General features: G+C 33.4%; 1 protein-coding gene across 1 annotated transcript in view; it reads left to right on the top strand.

Moving 5' to 3' along the window:
• The window catches only part of pepd (peptidase D), a 44,938-nt gene extending 23,161 nt beyond the window's left edge, over positions 1-21,777 (top strand). The window contains exons 10-15 of the mRNA XM_052531534.1: positions 17,631-17,699; positions 18,468-18,545; positions 19,300-19,448; positions 19,579-19,763; positions 20,962-21,153; positions 21,330-21,777. Coding sequence (XP_052387494.1) covers positions 17,631-17,699; positions 18,468-18,545; positions 19,300-19,448; positions 19,579-19,763; positions 20,962-21,153; positions 21,330-21,473 — 817 coding nt within the window. The 3' untranslated portion in view covers positions 21,474-21,777. The remainder of the gene's footprint in view (positions 1-17,630; positions 17,700-18,467; positions 18,546-19,299; positions 19,449-19,578; positions 19,764-20,961; positions 21,154-21,329) is intronic.
• Positions 21,778-22,947: the final 1,170 nt, after the last annotated feature.

Below are 22,947 nucleotides of genomic sequence, written 5' to 3'. Positions count from 1 at the left end.
TATTTATGGCAATATATATCATTTTTTTTTATTCATTTTTATTTAGTTTTTTTATTATTATTTAAGGATTACTTAAAAAAATATTTAATCTTATTAATTAATTTTAAACTTTTTTTTTTTAAAGTTTTTTTTTAAGTTTTTTTTTTATTATTTAAGGATTACTTAAAAATATTTAATCTTATTAATTAATTTTAGACTTTTTTTTTTTAAACTTTTTTTTTTTTTTTAAGGGTCACGTCTTGGCTTTTTGACAGGGCCTATAGAAGTAAATATAGAAACAATAGACAACAATTTAATATATGTATATAAAAAGAGCATGCTAATAACATAACATAAGCGAACTAATTAAATGTTTTACTCTTTTAGTAGTTTTTGAGCGTCAGTATGGTTTCTCTGAGCCTGATAGAAACAGAGCATCTCTTGCTCTCATTGGATGTGCTTCAGTGGTCCACACAGGCTTCTGCGTCCCGTGGGAAAAACCAATCCATTTAAATTGGGTTTTGTCACAGTGCAGGATCCTTTCACCTCTGCTCAATGCTGGAAACTTCATTATTTATGTTTAACTCCTTAATTCTCTTTTGAAGTATGTGTGTGTGTGTGTGTGTGTGTGTGTGTGTGTGTGTGTGTGTGTGTGGCATAGTTTGGTAATCATACGATGTGCCGATGTCAGATTGACAGATGCTTTCATCATCAGTAGAGGACATTTGGAGAACACGAGTTTACTGAAAACATGAGAAACATGAGAGGATAACAGCAGGAAAATCCATCGATCGCCTTCTTTTTAAAGCAGTGAATCTCAATCTTTTTGACTCTCAGGTCCTCTGTTGTCCACAGCAATTTCCAAAGCTCTTTCTCCATCATTTTTCGTTTCCTCCGCTCTGTTTTCCAGACGTCTTTGAATCTGGAGATAGTCCGAGTTTCTTTTAATTCAATCTCACAATTGCAGATGTTTTTAGAGCTTCGTGACCTTCAGTGATATTACACATTTTAACCAGTTTTCAAGAATGCAAGGATGAAAATGATTTTAAAATATTTATTTTGTATATTTTTATTATGTGTTATTTTATAACAATTAATAATATATTTCTGTGAATTTTATTAAATTATTACTTTTTATAGATTTATAAATTTTGTGTGATTTTTATTTTTTTTATTTTTTTTATTTTACTATTATTTCTGAACAATCAGTTTTAAATTCACATGATATTTTTTTTCTTAAAAGTATTTCAAAGCGGAAGTAGAAAGAAAAAACAAAATAAAAATAAAATCTGCAATAATTACCCTAGAAAATTCTAGATTTTGTTTATTTTATGTGATGTATCATATTTTTTAAATCATTTATATATTACAGTATATAGTATTTAAAATAATTATTAGTTGACATTAATTAAACTACACTTATATATAATTAGACTTATTTTATTTTTATTTTTTTCACATACCTCAGAATTTCTCATTTTCATTTAGTTTAAATTTATACCAAAATAACTAAAACTGAAATGTAAAAAAATATTTAAAACTAGGCTTTTTAAATAAATACATTTATATAAAAAAAATATATATATATTGAATTACCAAAACTTTCACTAAAAAAATTAAATGTTTACAGTAAATATAACAATAAAAACAAATTCAAAATTTTAATATTAACTATAATAGTATATATATATATATATATATATATATATATATATATATATATATATATATACTATTAAATTTATTTATATTTATAATAATAATATATTTATACTATATATTATATAGTTAAAATTAGAAATATCTTGGTGTTTATTATTTATTTGACCTCATTTTAATGATTTAAAAGTCATCCTGACGCCCTGCTTGGAAACCTTAAAGGAGTCTTAAAGGAATAAAACAATATTGTGTCAAACCTGTATAATACACAAGTATGTAAGTCAGTCCCGAAGGTGCATTTTCATTGTTATTCAGTGAGGAGTTTATGCACATGTTTGCAGCTGGATGGATGGCGTGCAGACGCTGTGTCTGTATTCGGTCACGTATAGAGCGCTAAAGTAAGATAAACGTGAACGTTAGGAGCACAAACTCCAGGACTTGCTTTCTCAGATTGATGAGGCTTCTTCTCTTCGCCGCAGGCTGACGGATGTCTCTCTTAACTTCATCTGTTGTTATGAAGTTTGCTTTTGTTCCTCGAGGACTGTTCTCGTATCCTGCAGACGTTTTCAAGAGCAAATAATGAAGGTGGTTAAAAATAAATCCCAAACTCGACCTAGTCCCCAGGCTGCAGATGACGAAGATATTCAAAGGTGAGAGACATGAAGCGGAGGCTTGGAGAAGCATCAGTCTTCACGTCGAGCTGATGATGTCTGTGTCATGAGCTTCATCTTTTTCAGAGTTCATGCAGAGTGCTGTCATTGTGCCCAAACTGAGCTTGGATTACAATCGGCTTTTTCCCATTTTGTAGTCGTCCTATATGGATTTTTTAAAATGCACAATGAATCGTAGTTTAATCATTATTTGTGCGGTTGTAAGATATAAAGAACTTAAATCCCCCATTCAGAGCTTTTCTCTTAAATAGAAAAAAAATTCTGTCAAGTGTTTGGTTTGATCTTCCCAATCTGGCAACCGGAAAAATGATAATAGTAATAATTAAATAACAACAAGTCTTTCATGATTTGCACATTTTTAACTGTTTCTAAGACTAAATGCTTGATGTTTGCTTGATTTTTGCTTTTGTGAAACTACTGTAATCTGATGAATTGTTAATAATAACAATGGTTATAATTATTCTGATTACAAGAATCAACATAAAGCCAATCTGAAAGCGCATTTTTAAAATTAAAAATAGTAAATGAAATTTATTTTTATTCTATATAATATGTACTAAAATAATTAGAAATAAATATTGAATATTAAGAATGAATCTTTTTTATTATTATCTTATTTAATCACATTTAAAATTCATATTTGCTGAAATATATTAAATATATTTTGTGAATTTTATTCACTTTATTTATTTACATGAATTAAATTACATTTTAAATTAAGAAAATTAGGTTTTCTAATATAATCATATCCAAGACCAGAATATTAATGCATATAATTATTTATATGTATTTAAATGTAATTATTAACATTAATTTATTTTATTAAAAATGTAGTAATTTACATTAAGTTAGACTTTTAAAACCATGAATAAAAAAATTTAATAATAAACAATAAAGTAACATTTGTTACTTGAAAAGAAATTAAAATATTAAATACAAAAGTGTATTTAATTTAATTAAATGTATTAAATAGTTTGATAGAGTTTGACTTTTATTTATTTGACAAAAATGTTGCACAAAGACAATGAACTAAAGAAGATCCTGTGCATCTGTCAAAATAAAAGTCCTGCTTCCAACACATGTCGGCCACAATTAAGTAAATAGATACTGGCAAATATCGGCCGAAACCACCACTAATATAAAACTGCCAATATTTTAATATTTTGTAATAAACTTAGTATTAGTATTGTGCAGGTATTTCATTCAAGAATCCATTACATTTCATGCAGAAAAGATTGACATGTTTTGTAGTTCTTCATTTCCCATTTGAATCCTGTGTGTTTGAAATATTTGGGATCATAAGATTGAATTTGTGTTGTGAGACTCCTCTCTTCTGGAGATAAGAGATGAACAGTGAGCTCTGCTGTGATGACCAGCCCAGAATGGTGAATATTGCTCATATGGATCTCTGTTTTGGGGAGGCGAGGGTTACCCAGCATGCACCGGGCCGGTCTGACCACAGGATTGGTCCCTCAGGGAGCAATTAGGTCCAACTAAACTCTCTGTGAGCCGAGAAAAGTTGAGACGTCAAACCTTTGGCTTTAACCCATCGTCAGCTAAACGTCAGCTTTTTTAATTTATTTATTTGTGAAAAATACTGTAATAGGTTTACAGAATCAAGTAGGTGCTATCTAAATAATTTTTTTTAATTTTATTTCAAACCTCTTAAATATTAATTAAAATAAATTATCTTTCACTCATACACACACACACACACACACACATATATATATATATATATATATAGAGAGAGAGAGAGAGAGAAGAGAGAAGAGAGTAAGGTAAGAAAAGTAAATTTTTTTTTTTAAAGGAGCATTAATTTGATCCAAAATACAGCAAAAGCAGTAATATTGTAAAATATTTTTAGTATTTAAAATAACTGTTTTCTATGTGAATTTATTGTAAAGTGTAATTTATTTCTGTGATGCAGCGCTGTATTTTCAGCATCATTCCTCCAGTCTTCAGTGTCACATGATCTTCAGAAATCATGAAAATATGATGATTTACTGCTCAAGAAACATTTTTTATTATTATTAATATTTAAAACAGTCGTGTAAATTTTTTTCAAGGATTCTTTGATGAAGATCAGCATTTATCTGAAATAAAAAGCTTGATAGATTTATAGAATACTTTTATTTAGCAGGGATGCTTTAAACTTATTCTAAAGTGATGATAAAACATTTTAATGTTACAAAAGATTTCTATTTCATATAAATGCTGTTCTTCTGGACTTTCAATTCATCAAAGAAACCTGAAACAATTCTACTCTGATGTTTTCAACATACTAATAATAATAAATGTTTCCTGAGCAGTAAATCATCATATTATTCTGATTTCTGAAGATCATGTGACACTGAAGACTGGAGGAATGATGCTGAAAATACAGCGGAGCATCACAGAAATAAATTACAGTTTAGATTATATTAAAATAGAAAACAGATATTCTAAATAAGAAAAATATTTCACAATATTACTGCTTGTGCTGTATTTTTAGTTCAATTAAATGCATATTTAATGGTGAGCAGAAGAGACTTCTTTAAAAACATAACTGTTTGATAACTTTTCTCTGGTAGTGTATATACAGTTTAATGCATTAACATAAAATATAACTAAATTGCAATATGTGCATGCAAACATGTTCTGTCAGAATTCAGTGTTTTAATCGTTTTTATGATATGAAAGAGTCTCAGTGTGCATTTAGGAAGTTTAGGAAACAAAGCAATACTGGTGTTTAGTGTATTTTCATCATCTTCTTTGTCTCTCACGCTTTCACTCATCTCTGTGTGATTTCACGGGATCTCTGCAGACGGAGTGAAAGTGTGGTCGAGCTCATGATTTATTGCGTTCCTCTATGAAGACGGTGTAAGCATTATTTTGGGGATCCTCGGGTATTTGTAAAGCAATGCAGCTGTTGTTATGGTTACAGGTTATAAATAGACTGCACAGGTGACGGGAGAGCCGACGATTCGGGATGAAAGACGCTGCTGAAATCAATCCCACAATTCCCTGCTCCTCGCCGAGTGCATTTCTAGTTTGCTTTACTGAATATGAAGGCATGACCCTCTTGTCTGAATTAATAATAACATGCATTAGTCAAGACCGGCCGCCTCTTGTGTATCAATGCAGCAGTAACTCTTAATAGATTTGATTAGATCTGCAGGAGAATAATCACTGCAGATGTGTTTCTGTGTACGCTGGAGATGAAGTCTGCGTCTTATTTGTGTTTGTCCCTTCGCTCATTCTTCTCTCTCTCTCTCTCATTTCTCTCGTCTCTCGCTCAACCCTGGGAAAAACTCCAGATAAAGCTGCAATTAGAAGCAGTTTGAGGATTTCATTAGGAGTCTGGCTGAGACTTCAAAGCTGCTGATATGAGCCAGAACGGAGATAACGGAGCCGCTGCGACTCCGAGGGCATGCAGACCACTTCTCTGACGTCCACACTGTGAATGTGATAGTGCTTTTGAGATTTAATGATTCCAGATGGGAATTTGTAGTGGAGAAACGGCAAAGTCATAAAAGGCTGGTCTGCATTCAGACACGCAGATTCAGAGCAGACCTGATGCAGTTAATGATTTAGCACTTGATTGTGGTTATTTGATTTAATCGCAGTGATTTGAGATAATTGCACTCGGTGTTCCTGGTGTAAAATGCATTATTTGGGGATACTTTTAGCAATATTCAGTTTCGGATTGAATTTTTTTTATTTTGAATAATTTTGGCAGTATTTGGTTTTTGAGTGACAAAACATTATTTGTGGATACTTTTGGCAATATTCAGTTTTTGAGTGAATTTCTTTTATTTATTTTTTTGAGTGAATTTTTTTAGATATGTAGTTTTGGTAATTTTTTGAGTGAAAAAAAAAAGGATTATTTCTAGATCATTTTGGCAATATTCAGTTTTTGAGTGACAAATATTTGGATATTTTGGGCACTATTTAGTTTTTGAGTGAAAAAAAAAATATATATTTGTAGATATTTATTAGATATTATTAGTGTTTTTTTTTTTTTGCAATTTTGTTTGAGTTATTTTTTTTTTTTTTATATATATATATAGTTTTGGAAATATAATTTTTTTTTTGTAAAATAAAGGCATTATTTGTGTACTGAGTTAAAAGTTAAAAGTGAGTTAAAAGTGCTATATTGAGTTAAAAGTGTTATATTGTTCAATTTTGGCGATGTTGTCTCAAATTAAGGTGCACGAGCTCAACTCAGTGAGACCTTCGATCAATCAGATACGAAAAGTAACACACAATCTGTGCTTATTTACAGAAAAGTTGACAAATAGATTAACTCTAAGATGTATGTAACAAGATTCCAAGTGATAATAAATCAAGATGAGAGGATGGACAAATGTAACAAGGTGTGGATCAGTCCCAAAAACTACTAAAATTGTCAAACCATTTTTGGGAAGTTTTATTCTCCATATGAGCCACGTCAGTGATGCAGTAAAATAAGTATTTTCAGGATAAAAAAAATCCTTTCTGGGGCAAAATGACCAGAACACAACATGACAGAGAAGAGAATCCATTACAGCTTTGCTCTTAACAGCATTAAAGAAAATCCTATGGGCATGTTTGCAAGTAAAAAATACAAAAGATAACATATTAGACTTGCACTGTAAGTGAAATAAGCAAAAAAGACAATAAATTGTTAATTGCAATTATTTGCATAGCAATATTTGCATGCAGTATAAAAGTAAAAAATGACAGATTCAATGTATTTGACCCTTTAGCATTCACATGATGCATGATTACATTGTGAACCTCAGTGTATCTCTAGTTCGAGTCTTTTTTAATATTTTGGTGTTGATTCCCTGATGAAATCACACGCAGAACGAGCAGAATTTTTATCTCCAAACTCTCTTGAAGTTTCAGGCTCGGCGTAATGTGGAAATGTATGACTTTAAGGAAGCGTTCTGCCCTGATGGGCTTTGATATGAGTCTGCGACTGCAGACGAGTTTCACCGTGTGATATTAAACTTTCTGGTTTAGATGAAACTATGCAATAAACAAAAGTGCTCCGCTTTGAATCCTCTCTGTATTTATAGAATCACACATGCTTTGCTGGGAAATTTGAGACTCGATATAATTGATCGGAGGGTGAAAGAAGCCATTACTTTCAGAATGATGTGGAGGATGAAGGTCAGGTTCACCGTCAAAAGCATCTCCATGAATCCCAATGACAACACTTCTTTTTCAAATCGATCTTTTATTTTCTATGATTGCTGTAACCTTTAACCTTTATTATATTTAGCATTAAATTACTGTTAAATATTCACATGATTTTAGAACGAAAGCATAACCTACAAAAGCAGTCTGAAAGAAAACAAATTAAATAATCACTAGGTGAGGTTATCTGTTTGTTTGTTTATTTATTTAAATAATTTAAATAACAGATTTAATTAAATAATTTAGTGATTGCAATGATAGGCTTACCTTACCTTTATTTAAGAATAAAGAATATTTATTTATAAATAATGTATTTATTTATTTGATTATAATGGCATGCACACACACGCACACACACACACACACTGTAACTAAAAAAAAAATATTTTTACAAATTAAAATGTGTGTGTACATATAAAATGCACATATATAAATCTAATAAATTTAAACAATTTAGAAAGATACTCCGTGTGCGAATGTATATATTCAATAAATATATTTAATTATTTTAATTATAATATTTATTAGTAAGTTTATTTATTAACTTATTTATACATGAATCGTTCACAGTAAGACCAGGAACATATTTGAAGACATTAGTTTCTGATTTAATGTTGGCTTTAAGACCCTTCAGGACTTAGAAGGGATAGTTTGAGAGAATAAAAAATTCCCTTTGTTTTCCAGTAAATTCATTCTCTCCTCGAACGCTGCATAAAATCTATTCCTCTCTGAGACTGAACGCATGCTGCATTAATTTGCAACTGTTTTATTTCTGATGAAAGATGCTTTTGCAGAGTAAGAGAGAGATGAGATTCCCTCTCACTTCGTTTCTGTCCGTCATGCGTTGGGCTGCGGATAAAACTCTGCTCGCTGAGAGTTGACCCTCCAGTTGCATCCAGCCATTTTATAATTAGATTTATTATATAAGTGTTATATTAGGATTGCTTATGCATGAGTTTCACTTTTATGTAACTGAATAAAGAGCGAAATTTAGGCTGCCAGGAAGTATATCGGCCAGTACATGATCTGAGACGACATTTCAGAAAATGTGTTGATTCCCAAAACTGATTACAAAGCGCTCCTCCTTTTGGGAAGCTGGATGTCATGCAGAGCCGCTGCTCTCCAGGAACAACAACAACAAACACAAACAGGCTTTTTCAGCAGCCTTTAATCAATACGGGAGGCATTACGGGCCTGAACATCGTCAAACTGATGACAGCTCAGAAGATAACAAACAGAAAGTTTTGTGTTACAAGAATAAGCAATGGTTTTAATGCAGAAGCCCAGCCAAAAAAAAAAAAAAAAGAATATTTCCTGGAACTGGAGCAGTGAATGGGTGCCGTCAGAATGAGAGTCCAAACAGCTATACATACAGCAATGCATTACTGAATGGGTGCCGTCAGAATGAGAGTCCAAACAGCTATACATACAGCAATGCATTACTGAATGGGTGCCGTCAGAATGAGAGTCCAAACAGCTATACATACAGCAATGCATTACTGAATGGGTGCCGTCAGAATGAGAGTCCAAACAGCTATACATACAGCAATGCATTACTGAATGGGTGCCGTCAGAATGAGAGTCCAAACAGCTATACATACAGCAATGCATTACTGAATGGGTGCCGTCAGAATGAGAGTCCAAACAGCTATACATACAGCAATGCATTACTGAATGGGTGCCGTCAGAATGAGAGTCCAAACAGCTATACATACAGCAATGCATTACTGAATGGGTGCCGTCAGAATGAGAGTCCAAACAGCTTTACTCACAGCAATGCATTACTGAATGGGTGCCGTCAGAATGCTGGATGTGTTTGATCTTTTGTCTTCTCCAGATGTTCACTGATGGACTGGAGTGCTGTGGATTATTGTGATGTTTTTATCAGACTCTCATTCTGACGGCACCCATTCACTGCTGAGACACTGATGCAATGCTGCATTTCTCCAAATCTGACGAAGAAACAAACTCATCCTAATCTTGGATGATCTGAGAATAAGGACGCTCCAATAAATGTGCTTTTTTGGTCAATTAAAGTCAGCATGAAATAAAAACAATTCTGAATTCATATGACTGATCTTATTGTGAAATACTCGTCAGTGCATGTTATTAGATTTTCTCCTTGTCTTCTTAATCTTTATTTCTCAGATAGATAATTGGTTCATATTGGTCTAGTAGTTAAATAATAACTATAGTTTTAAGCAGCTGTTGTTGTAGGTAATGCAAACTTTCTGCAATTTTGCCAATAGTTAAGAGTGATTTAATGTAGGTTAAATCTGATTTAGTAAAGGTTACAGCAAAAGAGCGTTAGCATTCGACCGTATGATCAGTGTTAGAGATGACCTGCCTCATGTGATCATATTTACTGTGGCTCCAGGCAAATGCTGTTTCTGAGACTCTCATTTCACTGAGAGGCTTCCAGCTCTCTCTCTCTCTCTCTGTGTGTGTGTGTGTGTGTGTGTGTGTGTGTGTGTGTGATCTCATCGATCAGGGATTCAGCCACATTAATGATGCCTGCAGGTGAAGCTCAGGCCCTGGGAGTCTCTGAGAGCTTCAACAGGAGAGAGACAAACAACAGTTTAGTTCTTTTCAGAGCCTCAACCGTAGCAGTGGTGAAGGATTTCAGGACACACACTCACACACTCTCACACGCACTAATACGCACACACACACACACACACACACACACACACACACAAACACACGCTCTCAAACGCACTCATACATACACACACACACACTCTCACACACACACACACACACACACACACTCATACGCACGCACACACACTCTCACACGCACTCATACACACACACACACACACACACACACACATACACGTACTCACACACACACACTCTCACACGCACTCGCACACTCTCACACGCACTCTCTCACACACACACTCTCACACGCACTCTCTCTCTCTCTCTCACACACACACACACACACACACAAACACAAACTCATACACACACGCACTCATACACACACACACACACTCTCTCTCACACACACACACACACACACAAAAACTCATAAACACACTCTCTCACACACACACACACACACACACACACACACACAGATCATTAGTTCATCTCATGATATTGTTAGAATGTTGTGCAAATATTATTTAGCATGTTTACCTTCTCAAATAAAGAAAATATGAATTTAAGACAATAATATATATATATATATATATATATATATATATATATATATATATATATATATATCTTTAATTTATTAATTATAATGACTTTTAGTTTAAGTAATTTTTGCACTTAAATATTTAATTCAGTTGCTAAGGGACGATTTCTAATTTAAGTTAAAGTTTTGTAAGTTTACGGTTTCATCTGATATTTATATTTAATATAATGCAAGCTAATTCTAAATTACTAACTCTTATAGTTACAATTGGTTGCTATATGTATCACTAAAGCAGAAACTACTCAAAGTTAATTTCAGAACAGAATGGTCTTGGCGGTTAATTTGACAAATATTAGAAAGATAAATGAGAACTTGTTGAACGACTTTCCTTTTCGTATGACATCACTAATCCCTCATACTTTAGCCCCGCCCCTTCATCCACCTGACTCACTCTGAGACTTTTCTCTATCCAATCAGCTCCTGCTCTGCCTTTTTTCTCATGAATATCCCATTTATTCTCACGCTAGCAGAAGTGTGTTCACGAACCTCTCGTTAAAACACCATCCCTCATTTATTTTAATTGCAGTTTGTGTGAACATAAAGAGGTCTAGTTAAAGTGGCCTTTAAAGCACATATTTCGGGGTGATTTAAGTGAGCTGAAGACAGAGCAGTAATTACAGTGTTATCCCTCTGTATTTACTATAGAGGATCGGGAATTAGAAAGAGCTGGAGGAGAGACTTATTCAATATTTTTTTGTACAGTAGTTAATGCATTCAGTAATGAATCTGGGAAAGAAAAATAAGTGGATATAATATTTGGGTTAAATTTAATACTTAATATTTAATACATGGCAAAAGCAGACATTCTGAATTATATAATAAAACTTTATTCGCAACTTATGAACTTAATATTGAAAACTTAATGTGTAAAAAAGTTTTTCTTTTTATTTTTGTCAGTCTTCATTTTAACAGGTGCACATAAGTAATTAAATTAATTTAAACTTTTATTTAAATTAATCATAAAACTATATAACTAAAATCATTGATTTTGAAATAAAAACAATAAAAGAAAACACTATTTTTACGAATTTTAATGAATCATAAAAATGTCAAATTTAAATAAGTTGTTTTAGAAAACACATTCAAAATTAAAAAATATTAAAATGCAGCATAAAATTCGAGTTGGTGCATGTGAATAACTGGATTATTCAGTACCTTTTCCTCTCAATTTATGATCTTAATATTAAAAACTTCATGTTTAAAAAAAGTTTTTTGTTAGTATGTGCACAGAATTGGTTTGTCCTTTATATTATACTTCTCGCATGTTGAGCTTTGATGTTTGCACATCTGAATCACTCACTTATACTGCAAATTAAACAACTGTGTCGAAATATTAATAGCTTTAGCAACTTAATGAAGTGCATGCATTAAACCCGTCCTTGCATTTATGTTAATCATTTTTGAATATCTTAATTTCAGAGTTTGACGAACAGGTGTATGCATGACATGGAAACTCTGTTTTGCTGTAATTATCCTTGAGATTTACTTTCATAATCAGTGAAATGATTTTTATGCGACTGAAACATTTGGGTTTATCTCTGAATCCCTTCGGCTGATTGAAGACTGACCGTGGACAAATCCAGATGAAATCTGAGCGAAGGACGGCACGGCTTGTCCTAAAAAAGCAAATCCGAGCGCTAACAAGCAGCTGTCCCGGGTTACCGATGGGAAATGTCACTCTAACCAGCCACAAACACGGCATTTGATTAGGATTTACTGCTCTGAGATTAGATTATCCAGCTTGATCCGCTCCACCATCTGCTGCACTTTCCACATTTGTGTTTCATTTGTACATGCAGCGTTCGACCTTGGTGTGAGTGCTGACAGCAAGGCATCATGGGATTGAAGGACTGTGTTTGTGGGGGTCATCGACTCTTCGGTTTCTTGCTATTAGGTTAATGAAGGTTAAGGATTGATTAAAATCACAAAAACATCAAATATAAATCGTTTTAAATTTTAAATAATAATAAACTGAAATTAAGTCATAAAAATGTAAAATTAAAACAAATTATTTTGAACTAATTAAAGCACTAAAAATGAATTAAATCATACAATTTAAGATAAAAACATTCAAAATGAAACATTTTTTATTCATTTTAAAATCATAAACATTTACAACTAAAATAAATTATATTCAAATTAAAAATCGAATTAAAATGCAAAAAATAAATAAATTGTACAATTTAAAATAATAATAAAAACAATTAAATCATAAAAATAAATAAAACATTCATAATGAAGCATAAAAATAATAAAAATCATAATGTAAAACCAAAATATTTTAAAATAAATATAATAAAATAAAACACTAAAAATAATTTAATCATAACATCGTTAAATTAAAATAAGTCATTTTAAAGTAAAACATTCAAAATTAAACTATTCATAAAAAAAATAAAATGATTTTATTAACTTAAAATGTAAAAATATATTCAAATAAAACATTTGCTAGACATATATTTAATCATAAAAATTTAAATTTAAACATTTAAAATTAAAATAAGTAATTTTAAAGTAAAACATTCAAATAAAAAACTAAAAAAAATATGAAAATTGTATTAACTTAAAATGTAAAAATAAAAAATCTAATAAAACATTTACTATACATATATTTCATCATAAAATATATATATATATATATATATATATATATATATATATATATAAAAATATGTATATAATCTTATACATTTAAAATTAATAGAGGTAATTTTAATATACAAGTACGGTAATTATAATAAATAAGTAATTTGTTTAGCTGCATGTCATTTGACCATTAACCATGAACATGAAAGTGTGTCCATATAATGGTCAAATATTCACATATTCACTTAAGATCTCAGAGGAACTTTAAGAAATTGTTTTAGGGATAAAGTACAATGAGCAGAGGTTGCATGCAGTATTCATGCATTCATTATCATTCAGCTTCCTCCTCTGAAGGAAATCATATAGTTTTGAAACCACATGAGTGTAAGTTAATGTACTTAATTCAGTATTGATTTGCAGGAACTGTGCATTTCAGCTAAAAACAGGGCATTATGAGGAGGCTGTATTCATGTTTGGGTCATTACACATGTGCAGGGAGAATAAATAATGCATTATCACACCTGTGAGTGAGATGTACTTCTGATGTGTGTTTCTGGAGCAGCGAACGCCAGAACAGGAGCTAAATTCAGAAAGTGTCCCGATGTTGAAGCTCTGAGTACAGCATGTGAAAACTGCTGCGTGATTGTTCATTTAAGAGGAAGTGCAGATGGTGAGACTGTGTAATGTGCAGCAGAGATGTTCTTCCAGCTGTGACACAGCCCAAAAAACACCAGAGCATGAAGGGATATCAGTTGTCATGATGCTCGTTATCATGGTACATTGGCATTCCTCTAAAACAGGATTTGCCAAATTTAAAGTAAATTATTGTAAACTAAAAACAATCAAAAACACTTACTGAAAATTTTATCTTAGAAATATAAAAATAATAAAAAAATAAAATAATGCTAAATTAATTAAATCATTTTTTTAATTAATTTAGATAATTTAAAAGAAAATTATAAAAATGCCAAAAATGTAATCATACATATGTACAGTTAAAGAACCTACTTCTAAAATGAAAACAATCAAAATTAACCACTAAACTTAAATTAAAATGAAATTATCTAGTTTTAAATAAATGTTACTAATTAAAAACAAAATTTTTAACCCTAACCTTAATGTTAAAATAAAAATGATCAAAACAAAACACTTACTAGAAATGAATTAAATCATAAATATGTAAGTCAAAGGAACTCACTTTAAAATAAAAACTAAATTAAAAACACTTAAAATGTATTAAAACCTAAAAATGTTTAACTTAAATTTAAATTATTTAAAATTATTATAGAAATATTATATCATAATATAAAAATATTTTAAATAAAAATTATAAAAGCTCTAAAAATGTAATCATAAATATGTAAATAAATAATTTAAAAATAAAAACTATAAAAATAAAGTCATAAGAAATGTAAAAAAAAAAAATAATTAATATGATATAATATAATATAGTGTATATTAAAACTTTACTCCTTCATATGAAAAAAGCTTGAATAGAGGAAATGTACATGGATCTGTTTCCTGGATGCAAGCTATAATTAATCTTCAATTAAAAGTGCTTTCAAGATCTAGTCCCCCTTTAGCGTGTGATTTAATCTAGCATAACTGAATCATACAATCTATAATAAGCACACAGAGAGATCAGACCCTGAAGGAAGTGCTTCCCTGATCGCTGACTTCATTTCCTCATAATGAGAACCAAACCCAGCTTAGTTTTCATGACTGTCAGAAAGAATCAGCCAATTAAAAGTCACATGACCTTTCACAATCTGACGGCCGAAGTGAGCTGAAATTAGTTATTTCAAATCAATTATCCTCTGTTCTCTTCTTAGAGAACACAAAGAAATGGTTTTATGTGGAATATTCATGAGGTTGGTTAATAATTTGTCTTTTTGCATAATTTCTGTAACTTTGTATTAATCCTGGGTTAAAGCCACGTCAAATAAAGGGTTAAGCGTTATTTCACACTTGCTATAAATGAAAAAGGTGGATCGTAACTTTGTAACCCTGAGTGATGAAGCGCACTTCCTGTTTGATACTGTATAACATGTAACACTAAATCATTGAATATTAATGAGCTTTGTGCAATTGCAAGAATATTTACATGCTGTTTAGTTTCAGCATCTGAGGGGAATTGGTTAATTGAAGATTTTATTTTCTAATTTTAATACAAGAAGTGTGTTTAAGACAAGCAGTTGTTTGTCCAATCAGTGATATTAACCTTGTAAATATGCAACTATCGTAACACCCTTTCAGAGTTGCAGTAGTTTTGTAATTCTCATGTTCAGATTTTCATGTTCCCTTGGTAGAAATCGGTTCAAAATAAAGAAGTCCAAAGTGAAAATCTCTTTATTTGAACTGCATTGGTGCTTGATATTAAAACATCACTGTCACGTCACACACATCAGCGAGCACAGACTTGACATTCGATCGTGTTTTATCTTTGGCTGGTTTCTTTGAAAGCATTGCTGTGGTGATCACAGGAGAAAGCCCCTGACGGAGACGAGTCAAGAGTGGCTCCATTAGAGGACGAGAGCGGCGCTGTGATTCAGAGAACGTCCTCTGATGCTCTGATGTGTCATGATGGTTTGTTTCATGTGGCGGCAGCATCAATCCTGCTCCCTGACATCCTGATGGCAGCATGTGATGCTTTAATTAAAGCTGCCACGAACCTCACACACACACACACACACACAGTCAGGTAAATGGACTGCTGTGATTTCGGAAACGCATTTCATGTCCTCTTTGCTTAAATTGGGGGAAGAATGTTTAATGCTTCTGTCATCTCTCTGTCTTTATATTTATTTATTTTATTTTATTTTACTTTATTTTGACTTTATTAAACTTGATGCCATGATTCTGAGGTGTTGTTTGTGTTTCTGAGTGTTGGTTAGTGTGCTATGTGGTTACTAGGGTGTCTTGAGTGGTTGCCATTGTGTAGCTGGTGTGTCTGAATGGTTGTTAGTGTGTTACTAGGGGTTTAAGTGATTGTTAGTGTTTTGCTATGTGGTTGCTATGGTGTCAGTGGTTGTTAGTGTATTGCTAGGGTGTTTGAGTGGTAGTCATTGTGTTGCTAGGATGTCTAAGTGGTTGTTAGAGTGTCACTAGTGGGTTTGAGTGTTTGTTAGTGTGTTATTGTGGTGTTTAAATAGTTGTTACTGTGTAACTATGGTGTTTGAGTGGTTATTGGGGTGTTGCCATGGTGTTTGAGCGGTTGTTAGTGTGTTGCCATGGTGTTTGAGCGGTTGTGAGTGTGTTGCCATGGTGTCTAAGCGGTTGTGAGTGTGTTGCCATGGTGTTTGAGTTGAGCGGTTGTTAATGTGTTGCCATGGTGTTTGAGCGGTTGTGAGTGTGTTGCCATGGTGTTTGAACGGTTGTTAGTGTGTTGCCATGGTGTTTGAGTTGAGCGGTTGCTAATGTGTTGCCATGGTGTTTGAGCGGTTGTGAGTGTGTTGCCATGGTGTTTGAGCGGTTGTTAGTGTGTTGCCATGGTGTTTGAGTTGAGTGGTTGCTAATGTGTTGCCATGGTGTTTGAGCGGTTGTGTGTTGCCATGGTGTTTGAACGGTTGTGAGTGTTTTACCTTGGTGTTTGTGCGGTTTTGAATGTGTGTTGCCATGGTGTTTGAGCGGTTGTGTGTTGCCATGGTGTTTGAACGGTTGTGAGTGTTTAACCTTGGTGTTTGTGCGGTTTTGAATGTTTGTTGCCATGGTGTTTGAGCGGTTGTGTGTTGCCATGGTGTTTGAACGGTTGTGAGTGTTTTACCTTGGTGTTTGTGCGGTTTTGAATGTGTGTTGCCATGGTGTTTGAGCGGTTGTGTGTTGCCATGGTGTTTGGGCGGTTTTGAGTGTGTTGCCATGGTGTTTGAGCAGTTGTTAGGGTGCCTGAGTGGCCTCTGTATGTCTCGGGTCTCTCCTTTAATGTATTTGAGGGTTTTATCGCACAGCAAATGGAAATCTCTGATTTCTCTGCTGAATATCAGTGTTTTGTTGATCTGTTGTTATGAAGTTATCACTCAATGTTTTTTGAGGCTACTATATTTTTTAATCTATATCGACTGACAGGGTCTTTATGTTGCATTTTGTAATTTTATTGCAGGTCACTGTGGAGAAATGAAAGCTGTGCTGCTTTTGACTGATATTTCAGATTCCAGTCCTTGTGTTTCTTTAAAATGTGCTCATTGATAATGAAAATTTGGATGAATATCATGAAAATAATCTTGCAAAGCAAAGTATTTAAATATGCTTACACATGCATAATTTTCTTTATACACAATGTATTATTTAGATTTTCTGTTGATTGTGAGTGAAGTGTGACTGAGCTTGACTGATGCTCATGTTAAATGTGTGTGTTTCAGTCTGTTCCAGCATTACTGTTACTCTCGCGGAGGGATGCGTCACACTTCATACACTTGCATCTGCGGAAGGTAAATGCACCACCAACACAGACAAACAATTAGAAAACTCACAAATTAGCCACGTACAGAACAGAAACACTCTGGTCATCTGCACTGTTCTAGTAATTACTGATGTTCTTACTGAGTGTTACACAAACAGCACATGACCTTACAGTGCAATAACAGACCAGAGGAAATCATTAGTGTGTGTGTGTTCTCTGAGAGGCTCTTGGTGTCTGATATCATTCTGTGCCCAGAGCAACACATTTTTTCAAAGTTGAACTGTAGCAAACATTTGGATGAATAAATTTCAGACATGTTTTGGATTCAATGCATAGTTCATCTAAAAATGTTTGTTAATCTGCAGAAGTGTAAAAAAGCATTACAACAGTTCAGTTCATATAATATGTGCATTATTTTCCAAGCCTTTTACAATCATTTGATTGTGTGAGGAAGACTCAAATTGAAGAAAAAAGAAAAATAATTAACTGCAGATCTTACATTTATTTCATGCATATTCAAACATTTCAAATCATTTTTATGTTACAAGATTTTCAGTCAGTAATAATTTAAATGTAAAGTGTTTGTCACACAGTAGTGTTAATTTAATACTTGAAGCAACAAATTCAAAGTGAAGTTCAATATTAATGTGGCTGCTATTGAATACAGTAGCACTGTAAAACTGTACTGTACCATTAATGCATTTGTCACTGTTACTGTACTGGAATCTGTTCTGTCATTAGAATGATGTTGAAGATATTGTCAAATCTCAGAGTGTTTTGGGTTGCATGCTAACAGTGGGAATAACTCATCCGTCCTTCATTACGGACACGCCGGTGCTCCCAACGACAAAAGCATCCAGGATGGAGACATGTGGTAAGTTCATCTCCCTCTTTTCTCATTTGTTTCTTGATTATTGTAATACATTTTGTTCTGTATCAGTTGTTTTGTTGATGGCTGCTGGTCATCATCTCTTTATAAGCGCTCACACACTGACCCCTGGCGGACAAGAACCAGAATTACATTTTTCATTTTTTGCAAGCGCATGCTTGAGAAATGAATTGAAATCATGACGAATTATTTAAAGTGTCAGCTAATATACTACTGCGAGAGTTTATATTTACATCCAGGTTCAACCTATTTATTTTAAAATAAAAAAATGTAAAAACCAAATTTTCATAATTCAAAATTCTCTATTCAAATCAAATAAAAAAATAAAGCAATACCTAGATATACAGAATCTATGGGTTTCTTTCTGCAAAAATTATTACACATTATTAAACTGTTTTTCAAATATTATTATACATTTATTAAATCTTAAAGAATGCTTTCTCTATGGTATGCAGCTTTTTTATTTTAATTTCATGTGTTGCAATATCCTTTACACAAAACCATAGGTTAAATATTTAATAGTTTGTTATCTATAATCAATAATAAAAGTTAAAAAATTTGACTTTTTTTTTAAGTGGAACTGTCAAAGTCCAAAAGCTTTGTACATTATAAAAATGTTAAATAATAATCATGCAATAATAGAATACAATACAATAAAGCAGGAATACGCAGTATTTGATGCTGTCACCAAATCATGAAAATCAATCCAAACCATAAAAACTCTGTCTGATTGTTTCAGTCTGTTTGATATGGGTGGAGAGTATTACTGCTACTCCTCCGACATCACCTGCTCTTTCCCAGCCAACGGCAAGTTCACCGCAGACCAGAGAGCCATTTATGAAGCCGTGCTGAAGTCCTCCAGAGCCGTGATGGCCGCCATCAAACCAGGTACAAAACACTAAATACTAGAGCCAAAGCTGATATTAAACTACAGAGAGACATGATGCAATAACACACTCACCGCATGGATCTCAGTATTCCTGTGACCTCAGTCTAATGACCCTTCACTGGTGCTCAGGTGTGAAGTGGACAGACATGCATCGTCTGGCTGACCGGGTTCACCTGGAGGAGCTGGTGAAGATCGGGATCCTGCGTGGGAACGTGGAGGAGATGCTGAAGGTTCATCTGGGCTCTGTGTTCATGCCGCACGGTCTGGGTCACCTGCTGGGCATCGACGTCCACGACGTGGGAGGATATCCAGAGGTCAGAGCGGATCACTTCAGAAAAGGGAGAGATTCACTTAGACTACTTTTTCTATTTTTTCCATAAAGGCCATGTGTACTGCTAGCATTTAGAAGTGAATCTCAAGAGATATGCATCATTTTAATATTGAAGCTAGTAGTAATAACGATGCATAATTACATCCTACTGTAAATATATCAAAACATAATTTTCCATTAGTAATATGCATTGCTAAGAACTTTAAAAGTGATTTTCTCAATATGTAGCTTTTTTTGCACCCTCAGATTCCAAATTTTCAAATAGTTGTATCTTGGCCAAATATTGACTGATCCTAATAAACCACACATCAATGAAAAGATGATTTATTCGGCCTTCATATGATGCATAAATCTCAGTTTCTTAAAATGTACCTTTATGACTGGTTTTGTGCTCCAGTGTCACATTTTATAAATAGTAACATGATTAATTTCTGAAAAGCTGCTTTGAAAACATGTTCATTTTGAAAAGTGCTATACAAATTGAATATTTATATGCTTAAAATAATGTATTTTCATGTTATGTCAAACTACAAACTATGCTTTCATTGTACATCAAGTTGGTTAATCTTAAAAGATCAAGAGAAATATTTCCCTGTTTGTAAAGCAAACTTCTTAATATGAAGAACTGTGGTGAAGAAATAAATCTTGCATTATAATGCATAACTACATTATATTAATATGTATTACATTTGTAACAATTTTCATATTTATTAAACATTCAAATACATTTTTTTTTAATTAATAAAGCAGTAAATGCAAATTAATAAAGCAATAAGCCCCAAGAAGCCGTGGTTTGCAGTGAATTTATAACAGATAAGGGGAGTTGTTGGGCATGACGTGAAGCGTAAGGTTCACAGAATAAAACTGAGCAAATTAAAGTCTAATTGATATTAATAAAAACAGTATTCTTCCACGAAACAATGTAGCTCCTCAGAAACAGTTGTGGTTGTAACAAAGTGGTTGCCGAGCAACACACAGAAGTAAACAAAGTTGTATGTTACATTGTAGAGTGATTTACAACAGCTTGGAATGTGGCTCAGCCAATCAGAATCAAGGAGCGGAATTCTCGGTTTCATAATTTAAAATGTAAACTTTTCAAATGTTAATCTTTAAATGTAGACACCTGGGTTGAACCCAAAGCTCTCCAGGTTCCTGTGGGTAACGTGTCTGTGGTGTTTCAGGGCGTCGAGCGCATCGATGAGCCGGGGCTGAAGAGTCTGCGGATGGGCCGTGTGGTGCAGGAGCGCATGGTCCTCACGGTGGAGCCGGGGATCTACTTCATCAGCCACCTGCTGGATAACGCTCTGAAATCAGCGACGCAGTGCGGCTTCATCAACAACGACGTCCTGACACGCTTCCGCGGCTTCGGCGGGGTCAGAACACAGCAGACCCACCACAAACTAAACAACTATATATATATGTTTTATCTTCATGATATTACTTTATGATCAGAAACTCCGAAAGCTCCATTGTTTCAGATATTAGAAATCTACATTTGTGAAAGTCCAGACTGTATTTCTATGATTATGTCTCCTCGTGTGTGTCTCAGGTGCGTATAGAGGATGATATCGCTGTGACGGCTGACGGCGTGGAGCTGCTGACCTGTGTTCCTCGAACCGTGGAGGAGATCGAGGCCTTCATGGAGGATCAGACACCCAAAGCCTTCAGTCCCATCAGCAGCCAGAAACTCTGAAGAGATGATGATGACGATGATCTAAAGAAACAAGCATCTTTGATATCTGATTCCATAAAGGGAGATCAGTCAGACATTAATCAGATTGCAGATGAATTACAGGATCATTTATGCTTTCATGTAGCAGCCGTGTAACATTTTCTGCTTTAATTTTCAGAGTTTGATATTCTTTACAAAAGCAGCCCGAATTAAAAAAACTTCACTCAACTCATCTGCATTATATTCTCTACCCTTTCTGCAAGTTTGTAAGACAATGCAATGCTTATTTTTAATAAAGGTCTGATTTTTCTAGCATCATTTAGAATCGTGTGTGAAATGTCATTATTTAAATCCCAGATGATGAGTTTTTGTGAAACTAGAACTGGTGGAATATCAGTAAACATGGAAAGCTCCTCACACTCAGTGCTGTAGGAATAAAGCGCTGTTACAGTTCAAGAAGAAAACTGTCCTTTGGATTTTATCCTGTAATTAAAGCTAAAGATGTACATCTAAATGTATGAAATCATTATTGTCCGATCGTACAGTGCTGATCTGAAACGATCTTGTCAAACAGTTTTGGAGATTCTCATCTTTCTTCATTCCAGTAGATACTGGCTCCGCTTGATTACCTGCTGATTACATGTAAAACTGCACACGTGTAGATCATAGTTTGAGTTTCGAGGTGTAACAGTACTAAGATTCGCCTGACTTCCACTAAATGAACTTCTTTCCAGTAAATCAGCTGGATGCAGAGAGTTCGCTCCGTCATCATGAGTTTCCTTCATTAATTGTGTTCACCTTATAGCAACTGTATGTTTATTTGCATCCAGAGAAATTCAGTTCTTAAGTTTTCTGTCTTCAAACTTGAAGTTTATTATAACAAAAGAGAAGTTTAGACTGTTTTGAAGTCAGTTTGAAGACAGTATTATTCCTATAGCTCCTGTTAATATTATTGTAGTTTAAACTATGAACTTGGTGATGTGAAATGTGACGGTTGTGGGCTTGACGATTGCTTGTGATGTTCCCCGTTTTGGATAAAAGCAACTGAATGAATAAATGTAAATGTTTGTTTGTGATGGGATCTTTTCATCGTTGTGGATTGTTCCAGTAACTTTGCAGGAGCTGCTCACAGATGTAGATGTTCAGCTGTTAGCAGAGACAAAACTATCATCGAGAACATTTTCATAGTGGACTGAGAGTTTGCTGTAACTGCGATCAGTTGGCTCTGAATTGTGTGGATTATATAATGTCTCACACACTTCATCATTTATTGTGCTTTTGTTTCTTTAGTTTTCTTCCTGCAGTTCACTTGTGATTCTGCTCTTCTCGTGAAACTTCAGCTCTTCTCTGAAATGATTCTGATTAAGTTTCATTTTCATGTAAGGGCGGAGGCTATTAGGTGTGTTGCAGGTCTGGTCGTGTCAGATGTTGAACATCATATGATTTTTATTGTATTCCTGAATGAATCATATTTTCAGAGCTGCGGTTAAACACA

Source organism: Carassius gibelio, chromosome A18 (assembly GCF_023724105.1).
Source record: "Carassius gibelio isolate Cgi1373 ecotype wild population from Czech Republic chromosome A18, carGib1.2-hapl.c, whole genome shotgun sequence".
NCBI classification, from domain to species: domain Eukaryota; kingdom Metazoa; phylum Chordata; class Actinopteri; order Cypriniformes; family Cyprinidae; genus Carassius; species Carassius gibelio.
This window is presented reverse-complemented; position numbering and strand designations above follow the sequence as displayed.